Here is an 18,845-nt window from a genome sequence, read left to right on the forward strand (position 1 = left end):
AACTCCATCCTATGTCCTGCAATACCCACAAAACTGCCTCTCACTCCATTAATCTCCATGTAACTCCTTCCCAATTTCGATACTACACATAGAACACAGCACTGTAAGGCACAGTGTAGCACAGGGAATGGGCCCAAGATGTTGTGTCAAACATGAAGCCAAATTAAACTAAATCCCTTCTGCATGCCCTTAGTCTATATCCCTCCATTCCTTGTATACTCATGCACTAAACTGCTTCAAATCCCCTGTCATATCTGCCTCCAGCACCCAGCACCAACATCGCATTCCACCCTCCTACCACTCACTGTTTAAAAAACCTTGCCACTTATATTTCCTTTGAACTTTCCCACTTTAACCTGACTGCACTTCCCCAAGTTTCAGGCATTTCAACTCTGGGGGAGAGATTCTGATCATTAACACTATCTGTGTATGTTATAACTTTACACGCTCCTAATCAGGTTTCCCCTCAGCTTCTGCTGCTCCAGAGGAAACTCCCAGCGATTTTCTAGCCTCCCCCTTATAGCTCATACCCTCTAATCCAGGCAGCACCCTGGTAAACCTCTTCTGCACCCTCTCTAAAGCCTCCACATCTTTCCTGTCATGCGGTGACCAGAACAGAGCTCAATACTCTGAGCGCATCCTAACCAAAGTCTTATAAAGATGCAACATGACATCCTGACTCTTGTACTCGATTCCCCGACCGATAATGCCAGGCATGCCCTATGCCTTCTTTACCAGCCTATCTACTGGTGTGACCACTTTCGGGTCTACGGACTTGCTTACAAGTGTAACTACCTTCCCCCAGCCCTCAAGTAACTACCTCCCCTCCCCTCACTTCCCCCAGCCCTCATGTAACTACCTCCCCTCCCTTCCCCCAGCCCTCATGTAACTACCTCCCCTCCCTTCCCCCAGCCCTCAAGTAACTACCTCCCCTCCCCTCACTTCCCCCAGCCCTCATGTAACTACCTCCCCTCCCCTCCCTTCCCCCAGCCCTCATGTAATTACCTCCCCTCCCCCAGCCCTCATGTAACTACCTCCCCTCCCTTCCCCTAGCCCTCATGTAACTACCTCCCCTCCCCCAGCCTTCATGTAACTACCTCCCCTCCCCTCCCTTCCCCCAGCCCTCATGTAACTACCTCCCCTCCCCTCCCTTCCCCCAGCCCTCATGTAACTACCTCCCCTCCCCTCCCATCGCCCAGCCCTCATGTAACTACCTCCCCTCCCCTCCCTTCCCCCAGCCTTCATGTAACTACCTCCCCTCCCCTCCCTTCCCCCAGCCTTCATGTAACTACCACCCCTCCCCTCCCTTCCCCCAGCCCTCATGTAACTACCTTCCCTCCCTTCCCCCAGCCCTCATGTAACTACCTCCCCTCCCCTCCCATCCCCCAGCCCTCATGTAACTACCTCCCCTCCCCTCCCTTCCCCAGCCCTCATGTAACTACCTCCCCTCCCCTCCCATCCCCCAGCCCTCATGTAACTACCTCCCCTCCCCTCCCATCCCCCAGCCCTCATGTAACTACCTCCCCTCCCCTCCCCCAGCCCTCATGTAACTACCTCCCCTCCCCTCCCATCCCCCAGCCCTCATGTAACCACCTCCCCTCCCCTCCCTCCCCCAGCCCTCATGTAACTACCTCCCCCCCGCCTTCTCCCAGCCCTCATGTAACTACCTCCCTTCCCCTCGACCCCATGTAACTGCCTCCCATCTTCATCAGTCCTCCCTGCCGTTTCCATTAATTGCAAGAAAATCCCTGCCATCGTGTCTAATCCTCACATAGTTCCCCTCTGTCTTCCTCAATACCATGTCTCCCCACAGCTCCACCAATCCGCGTAACTCCTTCCTGTTCGCCCTTGACTGAACTCACCGTATCCACTGTAGCTCCAAACATCCGGGTAATATGTAAAGAAGACCGAAGTAGCCAAAGGGTCTCTAGGTGACGATGAGGAGGGATGATCTGTCACGGGGATAGATGCTCGGGAAATGCACTGTTGCTGTTATCTATAGATGAGCAACTCCAGCGCAGGGAATCCCAGATTGTAAATCGGGTTCAGATGTCAACCACTAAACTTTGAGAATGCTGGGAACTGCAGTTCTTGCCCCGTCCCTAGTTGCCCCCCTCCCCCCCCGTTGTGAAGGTGGGGGCGAGCTGCCCTCTTGACCCGCTGCAGTCCATGTGTTGTAGGGCTGACCCACAATGCCCCTTAGGGAAGGAATTCCTGGAATCTGACACAGTCACCCTGAAGGAACGGGGATATATTTCCCAAGTCAGGATGGGGAGGGGCTCGGAGGGGAACTTGCAGGGGGTGGTATTCCCATGTACCTGCTGCCCCTTGTCCTTCCCGAGGGAAGTGGCCATGGGTTTGGAAGGTGCTGCCTGAGGGGCCTTGGTGAGGCTCTGCAGAGCATCTTGTCGATGGTACACACCGCTGCGACTGAGCGTCGGTGGGGCGAGGGGGTGGGTTTTGAAAGTGGGGGACGTGCTGTTGAAATACAATGAGGTAGACTTAACAGTTTCGGCTCTGCCAGGGGTGGGGCTGGAGTCAGATACAATCGGGGTGTTTAAGGGGCTTTTAGCTAAACACATGGGGTATGCAAAGGATGGAGGGATACGGTCCAAAAGGCAGGCAGAAAGGAATAATTTTGTCAACAATCTTGACAAAACCTCCAAACTAACACTGGACCAGAGAATCTCTCCAGGAACAAAGACAGAAGTTGCTGGAAAAGCTCAGCAGGTCTGGAAGGAAAAAAAAAGTCTGGGCCTTCCTCAGAATCCGAAATCTGAAACGTTAACTGTTTTTTTCCCTTCACAGATGCTGCCAGGCCAGCTGAGATTTTCCAGCAACTTCTGTTTTGCTTCCTGGTTTACCGCCTCCGCAGTTCATTTGGTTTTTATTTATCTCTCCACGATCTTGCAGGTGTTAAGACTTACCTGAAACATCTGAAGTTAGAGAAGTTGTTATCATGTCAGCATTAGCTCCTGAAACACAAATCATAAACTGACACTTTGAGAAGGATCACCCCAAATAACATTGAGCAGGAATGGGTAGGACGGCACAGGATAAATGATTGAGGGTCTGTGCTGTTGTTCCAAGTTTATACCATTCCCCTTCGCAACTCAACACTCCCTCGGCACTGACCCTCCGACAGTGCCCGCTCCCTCGGCACTGGCCCTCCGACAGTGTCCACTCCCTCGGCACTGGCCCTCCGACAGTGTCCACTCCCTCAGCACTGACCCTCCGACAGTGCGGCGCTCCCTCAGCACTGACCCTCCGACAGTGCCCACTCCCTCGGCACTGACCCTCCGACAGTGCCCACTCCCTCGGCACTGACCCTCCGACAGTGCCCACTCCCTCGGCACTGACCCTCCGACAGTGCCCGCTCCCTCGGCACTAACCCTCCGACAGTGCCCGCTCCCTCAGCACTGACCCTCCAACAGTGCCCACTCCCTCGGCACTGACCCTCCGACAGTGCCCACTCCCTCGGCACTGACCCTCCGACAGTGCGGCGCTCCCTCGGCACTGACCCTCCGACAGGGCCCGCTCCCTCGGCACTGACCCTCTGACAGTGCCCGCTCCCTCAGCACTGACCCTCCAACAGTGCCCACTCCCTCGGCACTGACCCTCCGACAGGTCCCGCTCCCTCGGCACTGACCCTCTGACAGTGCCCGCTCCCTCAGCACTGACCCTCTGACAGTGCCCACTCCCTCAGCACTGACCCTCTGACAGTGCCCGCTCCCTCAGCACTGACCCTCCAACAGTGCAGAGCTCCCTCAGCACTGACCCTCCAACAGTGCGGCGCTCCCTCAGTACTGACCCTCCAACAGTGCCTGCTCCCTCAGCACTGACCCTCCGACAGTGTGGCACTCCTTCAGCACTGACCCTCCAACAGTGTGGCACTCCCTCAGCACTGACCCTCCAACAGTGCGGCGCTCCCTCGGCACTGGCCCTCCGACAGTGTCCACTCCCTCAGCACTGACCCTCCGACAGTGCGGCGCTCCCTCAGCACTGACCCTCCGACAGTGCCCACTCCCTCGGCACTGACCCTCCGACAGTGCCCACTCCCTCGGCACTGACCCTCCGACAGTGCCCACTCCCTCGGCACTGACCCTCCGACAGTGCCCGCTCCCTCGGCACTAACCCTCCGACAGTGCCCGCTCCCTCAGCACTGACCCTCCAACAGTGCCCACTCCCTCGGCACTGACCCTCCGACAGTGCCCACTCCCTCGGCACTGACCCTCCGACAGTGCGGCGCTCCCTCGGCACTGACCCTCCGACAGGGCCCGCTCCCTCGGCACTGACCCTCTGACAGTGCCCGCTCCCTCAGCACTGACCCTCCAACAGTGCCCACTCCCTCGGCACTGACCCTCCGACAGGTCCCGCTCCCTCGGCACTGACCCTCTGACAGTGCCCGCTCCCTCAGCACTGACCCTCTGACAGTGCCCACTCCCTCAGCACTGACCCTCTGACAGTGCCCGCTCCCTCAGCACTGACCCTCCAACAGTGCAGAGCTCCCTCAGCACTGACCCTCCAACAGTGCGGCGCTCCCTCAGTACTGACCCTCCAACAGTGCCTGCTCCCTCAGCACTGACCCTCCGACAGTGTGGCACTCCTTCAGCACTGACCCTCCAACAGTGTGGCACTCCCTCAGCACTGACCCTCTGACAGTGCGGCGCTCCCTCAGCACTGACCCTCCGACAGTGCGGCGCTCCCTCAGCGCAGACCTTCCAACAGTGCGGCGCTCCCTCAGCACTGACCCTCCAACAGTGCGGCGCTCCCTCAGCACTGACCCTCCAACAGTGCCCGCTCCCTCAGCACTGACCCTCCAACAGTGCCCGCTCCCTCAGCACTGACCCTCCAACAGTGCCCCCTCCCTCAGCACTGACCCTCCAACAGTGCGGCGCTCCCTCAGCACTGACCCTCCAACAGTGCCTGCTCCTTCAGCACTGACCCTCCAACAGTGTGGCACTCCCTCAGCACTGACCCTCTGACAGTGCGGCGCTCCCTCAGCACTGACCCTCCGACAGTGTGGCACTCCCTCAGCACTGACCCTCCAACAGTGCCCGCTCCCTCAGCACTAACCCTCCAACAGTGCGGCGCTCCCTCAGCACTGACCCTCCAACAGTGCGGCGCTCCCTCAGCACTGACCCTCCAACAGTGCCCGCTCCCTCAGCACTGACCCTCCAACAGTGCCCCCTCCCTCAGCACTGACCCTCCAACAGTGCCCCCTCCCTCAGCACTGACCCTCCAACAGTGCCCCCTCCCTCAGCACTGACCCTCCAACAGTGCCCTCTCCCTCAGCGCAGACCCTCCAACAGTGCGGCGCTCCCTCAGCACTGACCCTCCGACAGTGCCCACTCCCTCAGCACTGACCCTCCGACAGTGCCCGCTCCCTCAGCACTGACCCTCCGACAGTGCCCACTCCCTCAGCACTGACCCACCGACAGTGCCCACTCCCTCAGCACTGACCGTCCGACAGCGCCCGCTCCCTCAGCACTGATCCTCCGACAGTGCCCGCTCCCTCAGCACTGATCCTCCGACAGTGCCCGCTCCCTCAGCACTGACCCTCCGACAGTGCCCACTCCCTCAGCACTGACCCTCCGACAGTGCCCGCTCCCTCAGCACTGACCCTCCGACAGTGCCCGCTCCCTCAGCACTGACCCTCCGACAGTGCCCACTCCCTCAGCACTGATCCTCCGACAGTGCCCGCTCCGTCAGCACTGACCCTCCGACAGTGCCCGCTCCCTCAGCACTGACCCTCCGACAGTGCCCAATCCCTCAGCACTGACCCTCCGACAGTGCCCGCTCCCTCAGCACTGACCCTCCGACAGTGCCCGCTCCCTCAGCACTGACCCTCCGACAGTGCCCGCTCCCTCAGCACTGACCCTCCGACAGTGTCCGCTCCCTCAGCACTGACCCTCCGACAGTGCCCGCTCCCTCAGCACTGACCCTCCGACAGTGTCCGCTCCCTCAGCACTGACCCTCCGACAGTGCCCGCTCCCTCAGCACTGACCCTCCGACAGTGCCCACTCCCTCAGCACTGACCCACCGACAGTGCCCACTCCCTCAGCACTGATCCTCCGACAGTGCCCGCTCCCTCAGCACTGATCCTCCGACAGTGCCCGCTCCCTCAGCACTGACCCTCTGACAGTGCCCACTCCCTCAGCACTGACCCTCCGACAGTGCCCGCTCCCTCAGCACTGACCCTCCGACAGTGCCCACTCCCTCAGCACTGATCCTCCGACAGTGCCCGCTCCCTCAGCACTGACCCTCTGACAGTGCCCGCTCCCTCAGCACTGACCCACCGACAGACCAATTCCTTACCTGTGGACATGATGATGAGAATACAGAGCAGGATCTTCACCATTGTTTCTGTCACCGGGATCTATTAACGGTATAAACACAGCAAGGTGTCAGTGCCCAGTCTCCACGTTGCATTAAAGTGTGGGATCTCAGTGCACTCAGTGTCGGTGCCAGTGGGATGGGGAGAGCAGTGCCAGAGACAGCAGTCTCTTACTGATATCAGCCTCCTTCGAGGATTGTCTCATTCCCATCTCATGCCAACTGAGCACATTCCCATTCCTGATGCTTCCAGCATGATGTCCTGGGATCTAGAGCGGGCATGGGGTGGGGAGGGGGGGAGAGAGAGACCGAGGGAGAAAGAGATAGAGAAAGAGAGCACGCGTGAGTGTGGAGTGCCAGACAGAACAGAGGGAATGAGATTCACGGACAGAGAGATTGTGAGAGTGAGGGAATGATAGAGGAGAGGGAGGTAAGGATAGATAGAGGGGTCAAAGATAGTGTGAGAGAGACAAGGAAAGGTGGAAAGAGATAAGGATAGAGGGAGAGAGATAAGGATAGAGAGATAGAGATAAGGATAGAGGAATAGAGATAAAGATGGAATGATAGAGTCAAGGATAGTGGGAGAGATAAGGATAGAGAGAAAGATAGAATGAGAGAGACAAGGAAAGGTGGAAAGAGATAAGGATAGAGGGAGAGAGATAAGGATAGAGAGATAGAGATAAGGATAGAGGAATAGAGATAAAGATGGAATGATAGAGTCAAGGATAGTGGGAGAGATAAGGATAGAGAGAAAGATAGAATGAGAGAGACAAGGATAGAAGGAGAGAGTTAAAGATCAAGTAAGCGAGATGAGGATAGAGAGAGAGAGAAGTATAAAAGGATAAAGAAAGTGGCAGAGAGAGAAGTATAAAGAGAGGTAAAAGAAAATAGAGGGAGAGGGAGATAAAGGAAATATCCCTCTGTCCTTGTCCCTCTCTCTCTCGCTCTATCCTGAGGTATCTTGGCTGATCACAAGTTTAATCTTTGCAAATGGTTCTTTGTAGTGGATCATGTCTGAAATGTATTCAAAGGAGGCTATCAGTGTTCTTCAACAAAAAAATACAGGTTTATCACACAGAAGAAAATAAGAACAAATGCCTTTGAAACTTTTGAAAGATCATCGCATAACCAGCAAAATAAAAAGTCAACCAATTTCCCAGCAATATCCTTTACAGATACTCAACCCCACTGAGAAACTATGATTATCTTAACTTTTCCATTTCTGACTGAACTGGTTCTTTCCAGCAATCACAGCTAAAAAAAATTTTAAAACAATCTCCCAGGAGATATCAGAAATTAGAAGCTTTCTGTCATTCTACAAGGGGAAATCCAATGGAAGTATGACTCTCCAAAACAGAAAACTGATTCTCAATTGAACAAAAACTATGTGGAGTCCCTATTTCCTTTGTTTCATAACAATCTGAATTTACAAAAGATTTATCAATTAACGTCACATCATTCCTGTCAGAGGGTCAGTGCTGAGGGAGTGGGCACTGTCGGAGGGTCAGTGCTAAGGGAGTGGGCACTGTCGGAGGGTCAGTGCTGAGGGAGTGGGCACTGTCGAAGGGTCAGTGATGAGGGAGAGGGCACTGTAGGAGGGTCAGTGCTGAGGGAGTGGGCACTGTCGGAGGGTCAGTGCTGAGGGAGTGGGCACTGTCGGAGGGTCAGTGCTGAGGGAGTGCTGCACTGTCGGAGCGTCAGTGCTGAGGGAGTGCTGCACTGTCGGAGGGTCAGCGCTGAGGGAGTGCTGCACTGTCGGAGGGTCAGCGCTGAGGGAGTGGGCACTGTCGGAGGATAAGTGCTGAGGGAGTGGGCACTGTCGGAGGGTCAGTACTGAGGGGGTGGGCACTGTCAGAGGGTCAGTACTGAGAGTGTGGGCACTGTTGGAGGGTTAGTACAGAGGGGGTGGGCACTGTCGGAGGATAAGTGCTGAGGGAGTGGGCACTGTCGGAGGGTTAGTACTGAGGGGGTGGGCACTGTTGCTGAGTCAGTGCTGAGGGAGTGGGCACTGTCGGAGGGTCAGTACTGAGAGTGTGGGCACTGTCGGAGGGTTAGTACAGAGGGGGTGGGCACTGTCGGAGGATAAGTGCTGAGGGAGCGCTGCACTATCGGAGGGTCAGTGCTGAGGGAGTGGGCACTGTCGGAGGGTCAGTGCTGAGGGAGTGGGCACTGTCGGAGGGTCAGTGCTGGGGGGGTGGGCACTGTTGCTGAGTCAGTGCTGAGGGAGTGGGCACTGTCGGAGGATAAGTGCTGAGGGAGTGGGCACTGTTGGAGGGTCAGTGCTGAGGGAGTGGGCACTGTCGGAGGGTCAGTGCTGGGGGGGTGGGCACTGTTGCTGAGTCAGTGCTGAGGGGGTGTCAGTCTAATCTGTCCAGTAGATCTCTCAATGATATAATACGTACCAGAGATGGAGTGACAGAAAGGAATGGAAAGACTGATTGTGACTCATGGGTGTAATTAGCAATGCAGAGAGGATATGAGACAGTTTAAAATTAGACTTCGAATTTCTCTTGTCAGACCACTGATCTGTTTGAAAAATGATGTTGACAAACCTTCTCTTCCTGGCTGAAGAGGCCTCATTATTTCCTCTTTAAATCCTACACCTCTCAACCTATCATCCATCCGCTCTCCCTCACCTCAGCCCCTTTCTCAGGGCGAATGCTGATGAGGCACTGGGGCTGAGAGACATGCCTATCTATAAACAGATTAAAACTCACTTTGAGGCCCCTCTCTCTCTCGGTCTCTTCCCTTTCCCTCTCTCACTCTCCGTCTCTTCCCCCTCACTCCCTCTCTCTCTTTCTTTCTCCCTCCCTCTCTCCCGGCTACAGGAAGGATGTTGTGAAACTCGAAAGGATTCAGAAAAGATTTACAGGGATGTTGCCAGGGTTGGAGGGTTTGAGCTACAGGGAGGGGCTGGATCGGCTGGGGCTATTTTCCCTGGAGCGTCGGGGGCTGAGGGGTGACCTTATAGAGGTTTATAAAATCATGAGGGGCATGGATAGGGTGAATAGACAAGGTCTTTACCCCCAGGGTAGGGGAGCCCAAAACTAGAGGGGCATAGGTTTAAGTTGAGAGGGGAAAGATTGAAAAGGGACCTGAGGGGTAACTTTTTCACACAGAGGGTGGTGCGTGTATGGAATGAGCTGCCAGAGGAAGTGGTGGGGGCTGGTACAGTTACAGCATTTAAAAGGCAACTGGATGGGGACATGGATAGGAAGGGGTTAGAGGGATATGGGACAAATGCTGGCAAATGGGACTAGTTCAGTTGAGAGTTTTTGAGAGGGAAGGACATGGGGGTCCACAATAGGGAAGAGGCAAGGTTCTTCGAGGGGATTCGGACGTGAGGGTCTTTGAGGGGGAAGGACGTGAGGGTCTTTGAGGGGGAAAGATTTGAGGGTCTTCGAGGGGGAAAGACGTGAGTGTCTTTGAGGGGGAAGGACGTGAGGGTCTTCTAGGGGGAAAGATGTGAGTGTCTTTGAGGGGGAAGGACGTGAGTGTCTTTGAGGGGGAAGGACGTGAGGGTCTTTGAGGGGGAGAGACGTGAGTGTCTTTGAGGGGGAAAGACGTGAAGGTCTTTGATAGGGTATGGAGGAGATTGACCTGAATGGCTCCTGGAAGCAGGGATTTTAGAGGGCAGGGTTCAGGCGGAGAAGCTGGTGCTCTTGCCCTCAGACTGAAGGGGTTTGGGGGGAGTCTGACCAAGGTGGGGCAGATGGGGAAAGGGTCAGATCAGGGAGACAAAGCTGTTCCCATTCACTGATGATACAAGGACCAGGGGAGACAGATTAAAGATTCTGGGGACGGATCTACAGATCGGGGATTGCGAGCAAGGACTGTCATGCACAGTCAGGGATAAATGATTTGGACCTCAATGCCTACGAGATTGGTGGGAAGGGGGATGGGGTGGCAATGGGAGATGGTCAATGATGTGAAACCAAAATTGGATGGGCACTTGAGGGAAATAAACTCTTAGAATAATGAAGAGAGAATGGGGAGATGGGCCAGACTGGATTGCTAGACCTTTAGCCATGGAACAGATCCTTCGGCCCGACCAGTACGTACCAGTCATAATCCCAAACTAAACGAGTCCCACCTGCCTGCTCCTGGCCCATATCCCTCCAAACCTTTCCCTATCCATGTCCTTATCCAAATGTTTTTTAAACTCTGTAACTGTTCCCACACCCACCACTTCCTCAGGAAGCTCATTCCACACACGGACCACTCTCTGTGTGAAAATGATTGTCCCTCCTGTCTCTTTAAATCTCTCTCCTCCCACCTTAAAATCTATATCTCCCAGTCTTGAATTTCCCCACCCTCGGGAAAAGACACGCACCATTAAGCCTACCCATGTCACTTATGATTTCCGGCAACATTCCTAGTATCATCACGGTAAATCTCTCCCGAACCCTCTCCAGTTTACTAATGTCCCTCCTGTAACAGGGCGACCAGAGCTGGGCACCGTGCTCCAGAAGAAGCCTCACCCACGTCCTGTACAACCTCAACATGATGTCCCCAGTTCCTACACTCAAAGGTCTGAGCGATGAAGGTAAATGTGCTAAACACCTTCTTAGCCCCCCGTCTACAAACTTCAATGAATCATGTCCCTGAACCCGAGGGTCTCTGTGGTCTACAATGCTATCCAGGACATTAGTATTATTTATACAAGTCCCGCCTTTGTTTTACCAAAATACAATACCTCACATTTATCCAGACCGAACTCCATTTGCCCCTCATCAGCCCATTGACCTAATTGATCAAGATCTCTTTGTAATCTTTGATAATCTTCTTCACTGTCCACCAAACCACCAATTTTGGGTGTCATCTGCAAACTTACTAACCGTGTCTCCCATATTCTCATCCAAATCCTTCATCTAAATGACAAACGAATGTGGAGCCAGCACTGATCCTTGTGGCACATCATTGGTCACAGGCCTCCAGTCTGAGACACAACCTTCCATCCCCACCCTCTGTCTCCAACCATCAAGCCAATTCTGTATCCTGTTGGCTAGATCTCCCTGGAGCCCATGTGATCTAACTTTACTAATTAGTCTACCATGTGGAACCTTGTCAAAGGTTTTACTAAAGTCCATGCAGACAACATCTACCGCTCTTCCCTCATCAATCTTCTCGGTCAGTTCCTCAAAAAACTCAATCACGTTTGAGAGATAGCCTCGCGCAACGCCATGCTGACTATCCCTCATCAGTCCTTGCCTCGTCCAAATGCATGCCGATCCTACCTTTCAGATTCACCTCCAACAACTCACCCAGCATTCAAGTCAAGATGACAGGTCTATCGTTCCCAGACTCCACCTTACAGCCTTCCTTAAAGAAAGACACGGCATTGGCCACTCTCCAATCCTTTGGAACTTCTCTTGCGTTTACAGTCGAAGCAAATGTTTCTGCTAGGGATTTCCTCCCTAACTTCCCAAAAAGTTGTGAGATCAGGTCCTGGACATTTGTCAACCCTAACTTCCCACAAAGTCCTGGGATACTTTAGATCGGAGATTTACCCACGTTGATATTTCCCAAGACTTTCCAAACTTCCTCTTCTGCAATGTGAGCTGTTTTTAAAACATCACTATTTATTTCCCCAGGCCCCCATTCTCAGTTTCTTTCCCCCTCACCAGTAAAAACTGGTGCAAAATATTCATTTAATATCTCTCCCATCTCCTGAGTTTCAACACACAGTCAAAGCGTCAACTATGATACGAATTGGTTTTTGTGGCTTTTACATATTTCTGTAAGAAAAAAAATTAACACCTCCTTCAAGATTTTATCAGTTAAAGCTTGTTTTGAAAATGTTGGGTTTCCGACTTAGTGTAACTCTCAACAACTACGCTCAAAAATAAAACACCAAACTGAATCCTTGATGTGAACAGAGACTGATGTTGAAAGAAATGCCACAAAAATAAGGCGCACTTTAATTTTGTGACGGTAAACATGATCGCACACAGAGTTCTACTGTAGAGCAGCAGGCCACTTGGCCCCTCTAGTCTGTTCCTACATGCACCACCCACGTCTCCTCTCACCCCATCGCCATCTCCCTCCCACCCTCATGGGTATATTCAGCTGCCACTGCCCCAGCCCACCCTCCCAATTCAATACAGCGACACAATTCCACCATCCGCTGCCCCCCCCCCGACCCCCGACTGTGGAAGGTAGACCCACATTCCAACTCACCCCCCCACTCCCTGTGGGAGCGAGACCCACATTCCACCCCCCCACCGTGGGAGGGATACCCACATTACCACCCCCACCCCCCTCCCTGCGGGAGGGAGACCCACATTACCACCCCCACCCCCCCTCCCTGTGGGAGGGAGACCCACATTTCCCACACCCCCACCCACCTCCCTGCGTAAGACCCACATTCCCCCCACCTCCCTCCCTGCAGGAGTGAGACCCACATTCATCCCCCAACCCCTCCCTGCGGGAGTGAGACCCACATTCCCCCTCCCAGCCCCCTCCCCGTGGGAGTGAGACCCACATTCCCCCCGACTCCCTGTCGGAGTGAGGCCCACATTCCCCCCGACTCCCTGTGGGAGTGAGGCCCACATTCCCCCCGACTCCCTGTCGGAGTGAGGCCCACATTCCCCCCGACTCCCTGTCAGAGTGAGGCCCACATTCCCCCCGACTCCCTGTCGGAGTGAGGCCCACATTCCCCCCGACTCCCTGTCGGAGTGAGGCCCACATTCCCCCCGACTCCCTGTCGGAGTGAGGCCCACATTCCCCCCGACTCCCTGTGGGAGTGAGGCCCACATTCCCCCCGACTCCCTGTCGGAGTGAGGCCCACATTCCCCCCGACTCCCTTTCGGAGTGAGGCCCACATTTCCCACAGACACAGCTCCCAGGTGAAGCAGTCTTTCGCAGTATCTTTGTCCATCCAGCCAGCTGCATTCCCTGCTCACAATGTGCTCTCTCTCCATTGGCACCACCCACATGCAGACTGCCTTGTGGAACGGGCCCCCACTCTGCCTGTAGGAATGACCCCTGAGCTCCCAGTGCCTTTACTGTGTCAATGAACCCCCTCCCCTACCCCCGTGAAATCATTCCCCGCTGACCGACCTCAGCATCCTGCAGTAAACATCCTCCAATAAACAAGCGTGAGAAATCGCAACTCACTTTCCACTTCGATATTATCCAGTCCTCTAGGATTCAACACAAATAAACAGCTGTATAGACCCTTCGTCCAACTCATCCATGCTGACCCAGATATCCTAAATTAATCCAGTCCCATTTCCCAGCATTCGGCCCATTTCCCTCTAACCCCTTCCTATCCATGTCCCCATCCAGGTGCCTTTTAAATGCTGTAACTGTACCAGCCCCCACCACTTCCTCCGGCAGCTCATTCCATACACGCACCACCCTCTGTGTAAAAAAGTTACCCCTCAGGTCCCTTTTAAATCTTATCCCTCTCACCTTAAACCTATGCCCCTCTAGTTTTGGACTCCCCCTACCCTGGGGGGAAAGACCTTGTCTATTCACCCTATCCATGCCCCTCACGGTTTTATAAACCTCTATAAGGTCACCCCTCAGCCCCCGACACTCCAGGGATAATAGCCCCAGCCTATCCAGCCCCTCCCTGTAGCTCAAACCCTCCGACCCTGGCAACATCCCTGTAAATCTTTTCTGAACCCTTTCAAGTTTCACACCATCCTTCCTGTAGCAGGGAGACTGGGATTGAACACAGTATTCCAAAAGTGGCCCTAACCAATGTCCTGTACAGCCCCAACATGACCCTCCCAACTCCTATACTCAATGCACTGACCAATAAAGGCGAGCGTACCGAACACCTTCCTCACCGCCCTGTCTACCTGCGACTCCACTTTCAAGGAACTCTGTACCTGCTCCCCCCAGGTCTCTTTGTCCAATGACACTCCCCAGTACCTTATCATGAAGTGTATAAGTCCTGCCCTGATGTGCCTTTCCAAAATGCAGCGCCTCACATTTATCTCAATTAAACTCTATCTGACACTCCTCGGCCCATCTGATCAAGATCCTGTTGCACTCTGAGGTTACATTCTTCACTGCACACTGCGCAGTTTTGGTGTCATCTATAAACTTACTAACCATCCCTCCTATGTTTACATCTAAATCATTTGTATAAATGTCAAACAACAGTGCACCCAGCACCGATCGCTATGGCACGTCACTGTTCACAGGCCTCCAGTCTGAAAAGCGACCCATCAACTCCACATGCTGTCTCCTACCTTCGAGCCAATTTTGTATCCTATTGGCTAGCTCTCCCTGGATCCCATGTGATCTAAACTTCCTAACCAGTCTAATACGCAGTACCTTGCCGAACGCCTAGCTAAAGTCTGTGCAGTCAACATCTACCACTCCGCCCTCATCAATTGTCTCGGTCACCTCTTGAAAAATTCAATCTGCTTATTGAGACACGATTTCCGTCACACACACACAAAGCCATGCCCAGTGTCCCTAATCAGTCCTTGCCTTTCCAAATGACTTTGGAAGCCCTTGTCACAGAGAGCTATGGGTCAGGGTGCAGGTGCGTATATTAATGGCTGAGGTAGATAGATTTGTGATTAGTGATGGAAAGCAAAGGTTACACAGAAAGGGCAGACAAGCAGAGGGGGAATATTCAAGTTTGCTGAATGGAGGAGTAGGCTCGAGGATTCAATTTCCCTCCCCCCTGTTCCAACTTCTCCTGCTCTTTACCTCAGAGAATGACCATTGCCCCCTGTTGGGTCTCCCTCCACGTGAGTCTTGTTGAATTTGGCCTGAACTCATCAACATCTATCTGACGTCTTGATTGCTCCTTCACCATCACTAACACTCCCTTCACCTCTGGATCTGGGCAACCTCACCATCTCACCCACCAAAAGCACCATTTTCCAGTCCTTTCAGCTCTGAACGGGAGCCAGTCCGCACTCCGGCTGCTCCCTGTCCTCTCTCTCTCCACACACCCTAAAATTTCCATTGGATTCCCATAGTCCCGCAATTTTACAAGCTCCTATGAGGTCACCCCTCCAACCTCCTGTGCTCCAGTCAAAAAATCCCAGCTTATCCAGCCTCTGCCGATAACTCAATCCCTCCACACCCGGCAACATCCCGGTAAATCCCTCCCGATCCCTCTCCAGTTTAATAATGTCCCTCCCATAACAGGGCTACCAGAGCTGGACACCGTGCACCAGAAGAGGCCTCTCCAACGTCCTGTACAACCTCAACATGACATCCCCAACTCCTACACTCAAAGGTCTGAGCGATGAAGGCAAGCGTGCTAAACACCTTCTTAACCACACCCCCACCCCCATCTATGTGTGTCGGAAATTTCTAAGAATTAGGACGTCTCTTTGTTCTGGAACATTGCTCAAGGCCCCAACATTAATTGCAGAAGTCCTGCTCCTGTTTGTTTTAACAAATTCATTATCTCACATTTATCCAAACTAACCTCCATCTGCCCCTCCTCAACCCACTGCCCCAATTGACCTAGACCTCTTTGTCACCTTCGATAACCTTCTTCACTGCCCACGACACCACCAGTCTCACTAAACGCATGTTCTCGTCCACATCATATATCCGTTCCCACGCTGTGAGAGTCTATAAGCAGCAGCAGGGTCTAGGAAAATCCTCAACAGCGCAGAATCCTAAAGGCAGTGACGTTTCCAGGTTTCGAGAATCTGTAAAATCCCTCTCACTGAACACGATGTGAGTCTTAAGACTTCCCTCCGCTGTCTCTGAGCCACAAATTGGAAGCAGTGGGATTTCTGAAGCTAAGGTCGGAACCCCCTCTGTTCTCCTCTCCTAAATCTTACACACTCCCAATCCCTTGGTAATGAAGTTGCCCCAAGCCATTAGGTTGTTCAATCTTGCTGTAAGCCTCCAAAAATGTGCAAATTATGCAAAAAATGTAATGAACTGATGGACCCAGACTGCGCTCTTTCCAGGTCAATCTCACTCCAATTTACGTGGAGGGCCATTGAAAAGGCAGCTCAAGAGAAACTAGTTAATGGATGTTGGAGGGGCACAGGTTCCAGGGGGCTGTGTCTCACCTTTCACGGAATCTCAGAACTCTTCCACATACCAAATCAGGCCGTTCAGCCAATCATGCCTGCATAGGTTCTATCCCCTATTGCCTCAATTTCCCCACCACCATCTCCATGTCTCCCATTTTTATCCCAGTCCCCATCCAACAATTCTACCTCCACATCTTCTCCCTGCGCCCCCATCTCCTTGCCCCTCATTTCCAGCCCTATCCCAATCCGATGGTTCTATATCCCATTCTCCTCCCTCTCCCCCCTTCTCCCTGCCCCCCCATTTCTATCCCAATCCTCATCCAATGATTCTATCCCCCAATCCCCTCCCTTTTCCCCTCCATCTCCCTGCCCCCCCATTTCTATCCCAATCCCCATCCAATGCCCCTCCCCAATGCCCCAATTGAACCTGCCCCCTCCCCACATTTCCAGTCAGTATATCCCACCCCCTAACTACTTGCTGTGGGGTGGGGGGGAAACAGGGTGTTTACCCTCACATCCCTCTCACTCCGTTTGCACTTCTCTTTAAATCTACACCACCCCAGCCCCCCCCCAACCCTGTTCTTGTTCCTTTTCCCAGCGGGAACAGCTTCTCCCGATCGATCGACTCTGTCCAGCCCCCGCTCACAGGTTTGAAGCCCCCCTCCCCCCCGATTGAATCTCCCTGTCCCTCAGCCTTCTCCTCTCCGAGGGGGAGCCGCCCCCAGCTGCTTCAGCCTGTCCTCAGCACAGAGCCTTCTCATCCCTGGGACCGTTCCTGTAAATCCCTTCCACACTCTCTCTCTCTCTAACACGTTCCCATCTTCCTGATAATGTGGGGCCCACACCTGGACACAATACTCCAGCTGAGGAGTGACAAGGATCTTGCACAAGTTCCCCATCACCCCCCGATCCTGTGCTCCGATCCCCTGTGAATATACCTGAGGGCACTGTGTGATTTATTCACTGCTCTCTCTCTCTCTCCCCACCACCTGCCACCTCCAGTGATCTGGGCACATCTACCCCCCCCCCCAGCTCCCCCTGCCCCTGTCCTGCTGTGATTAATGCAATAATACAGACAACAGCTAAGCTTCCAAGAGGGAAATGTGCAAACCCTCCGAGATTCAGAAATTTGAAATTCCCTTCCCTGTATCTGATCGAACTGTCGACCCGATTTCGGAAGCACCAGGCAGACACCATTTTGTGGGCGGCCTCTAGCATTAGAAATAGGGTGAAGATGCCTTACAATGGGGTGGAGCAGCCTTGAGGGTCAAATGGCCTCCTCACGCCACTGCCTTCCAGAAGGTGCGGTTGCGTCCGCCTCTCAGAGAATGAAGGGCAGACACAAATCGCATGTGATGCTGGAGGGAGCTGATTGAGAACCTCATGGAACAGGCCCTTCAGCCCAATGTGTCTGTGCTGACCATGAGGCCCATTCCAATCTAATCCCATCTCCCTGCATGTGGCCCGTATCCCTCTGTTCCCTAAATGTCTCTGAAACATTCCTATTGGATCTGCTTCTCCCACCTCCCCCTGGCAGCGTGTACCAGACACCCACCACCCTCTGTGTTAACAAACTTATTCACACATCACCTTTAAACTCTCCCTCTCTCACCTTAAACCCCTCCCCCCATCAGTATTTGACATTTCCACCCGGGGGTGGGGGGAAGACTCTGTCTATTCACCCTCTCCGTACCCCTCACACTTCCATCAGGTCACCCCTCAGTCTCTGACGCTCCCATCTGACTTTGTCCAAGCTCCCCTTGTAGCTGACACACTCCCTGGCCCAGGCTGCATCCTGGTAAACCCCTTCCGCACCCTCTCCGAAGCGTCCACACCCTCCCTGTAACGTGGTGACCAGAACTGCACACCCCACTCCAAACGTGGCTGCACTAAAGTCCCTCACAGCTGCAGCATGACTTCCCAGCTTTTGTACTCAGTGCCCCAACCGATGAAGGCGAGCGTGCCATACGCCTCCTTTACCATCCTCCCCACTGGTTAACACAGCCTTTTCCTGGCAGCTCTGCATGTGGCGAAAAGGCGCTAGAGAAATGCAAACTCTCTTCTTGCTCTCTCTCTGGACCACTGATCCACACAGACTGACCACGATTTCCCCGAGCCTCCAAACCATCTCTAAAGTGTCCCACGCTCCCCTCCCGCGATTTAAGGCAGCATCTTACCTCCACAGGCAACTCAATCCCACATCCCTCTGAATATAATCGTTCGGATCACCCTCGTCCGCCTCTCTCCCACACCGCCTTGTAATTAACTCCCGCCCACCAAGAATTCCACCTCCCCCCACACCATAAATGTGTGTAAGCTCATGTTCAATTTTCTGCCTGTCCGTCCTTCTGGCTCACCCGGCACAGAAGGAGGCCATTCAGCCCACTGAGGTTTGTGCTAGTTTCCTGAAAGACGCTCTCCAAACAGTCCCAGGCTCCCTCATACTTGCCTCCCCACAGCCTCTGAAAACGTTCCCCACCCTAGCATTTCCCGATTCTGCCCTCACTCTTTCACAAGTTCCTGCTGAGCCTGTTC

General features: G+C 53.8%; 1 protein-coding gene across 1 annotated transcript in view; it reads right to left on the reverse strand.

Annotated features, from left to right (window-relative positions):
• LOC132206675 (B-cell receptor CD22-like) overlaps positions 1-18,845 on the reverse strand; it is a 90,189-nt gene that overhangs the window by 41,302 nt on the left and 30,042 nt on the right. Inside the window, exons 5-6 of the mRNA XM_059641273.1 lie at positions 6,319-6,379; positions 2,928-2,975 (exon numbers count right to left, since the gene is read on the reverse strand). Of these exons, the coding sequence (XP_059497256.1) occupies positions 2,928-2,975; positions 6,319-6,379 (109 nt within the window). The remainder of the gene's footprint in view (positions 1-2,927; positions 2,976-6,318; positions 6,380-18,845) is intronic.

This window comes from Stegostoma tigrinum, chromosome 41 (genome assembly GCF_030684315.1).
Source record: "Stegostoma tigrinum isolate sSteTig4 chromosome 41, sSteTig4.hap1, whole genome shotgun sequence".
Taxonomy (NCBI): Eukaryota; Metazoa; Chordata; class Chondrichthyes; order Orectolobiformes; family Stegostomatidae; genus Stegostoma; species Stegostoma tigrinum.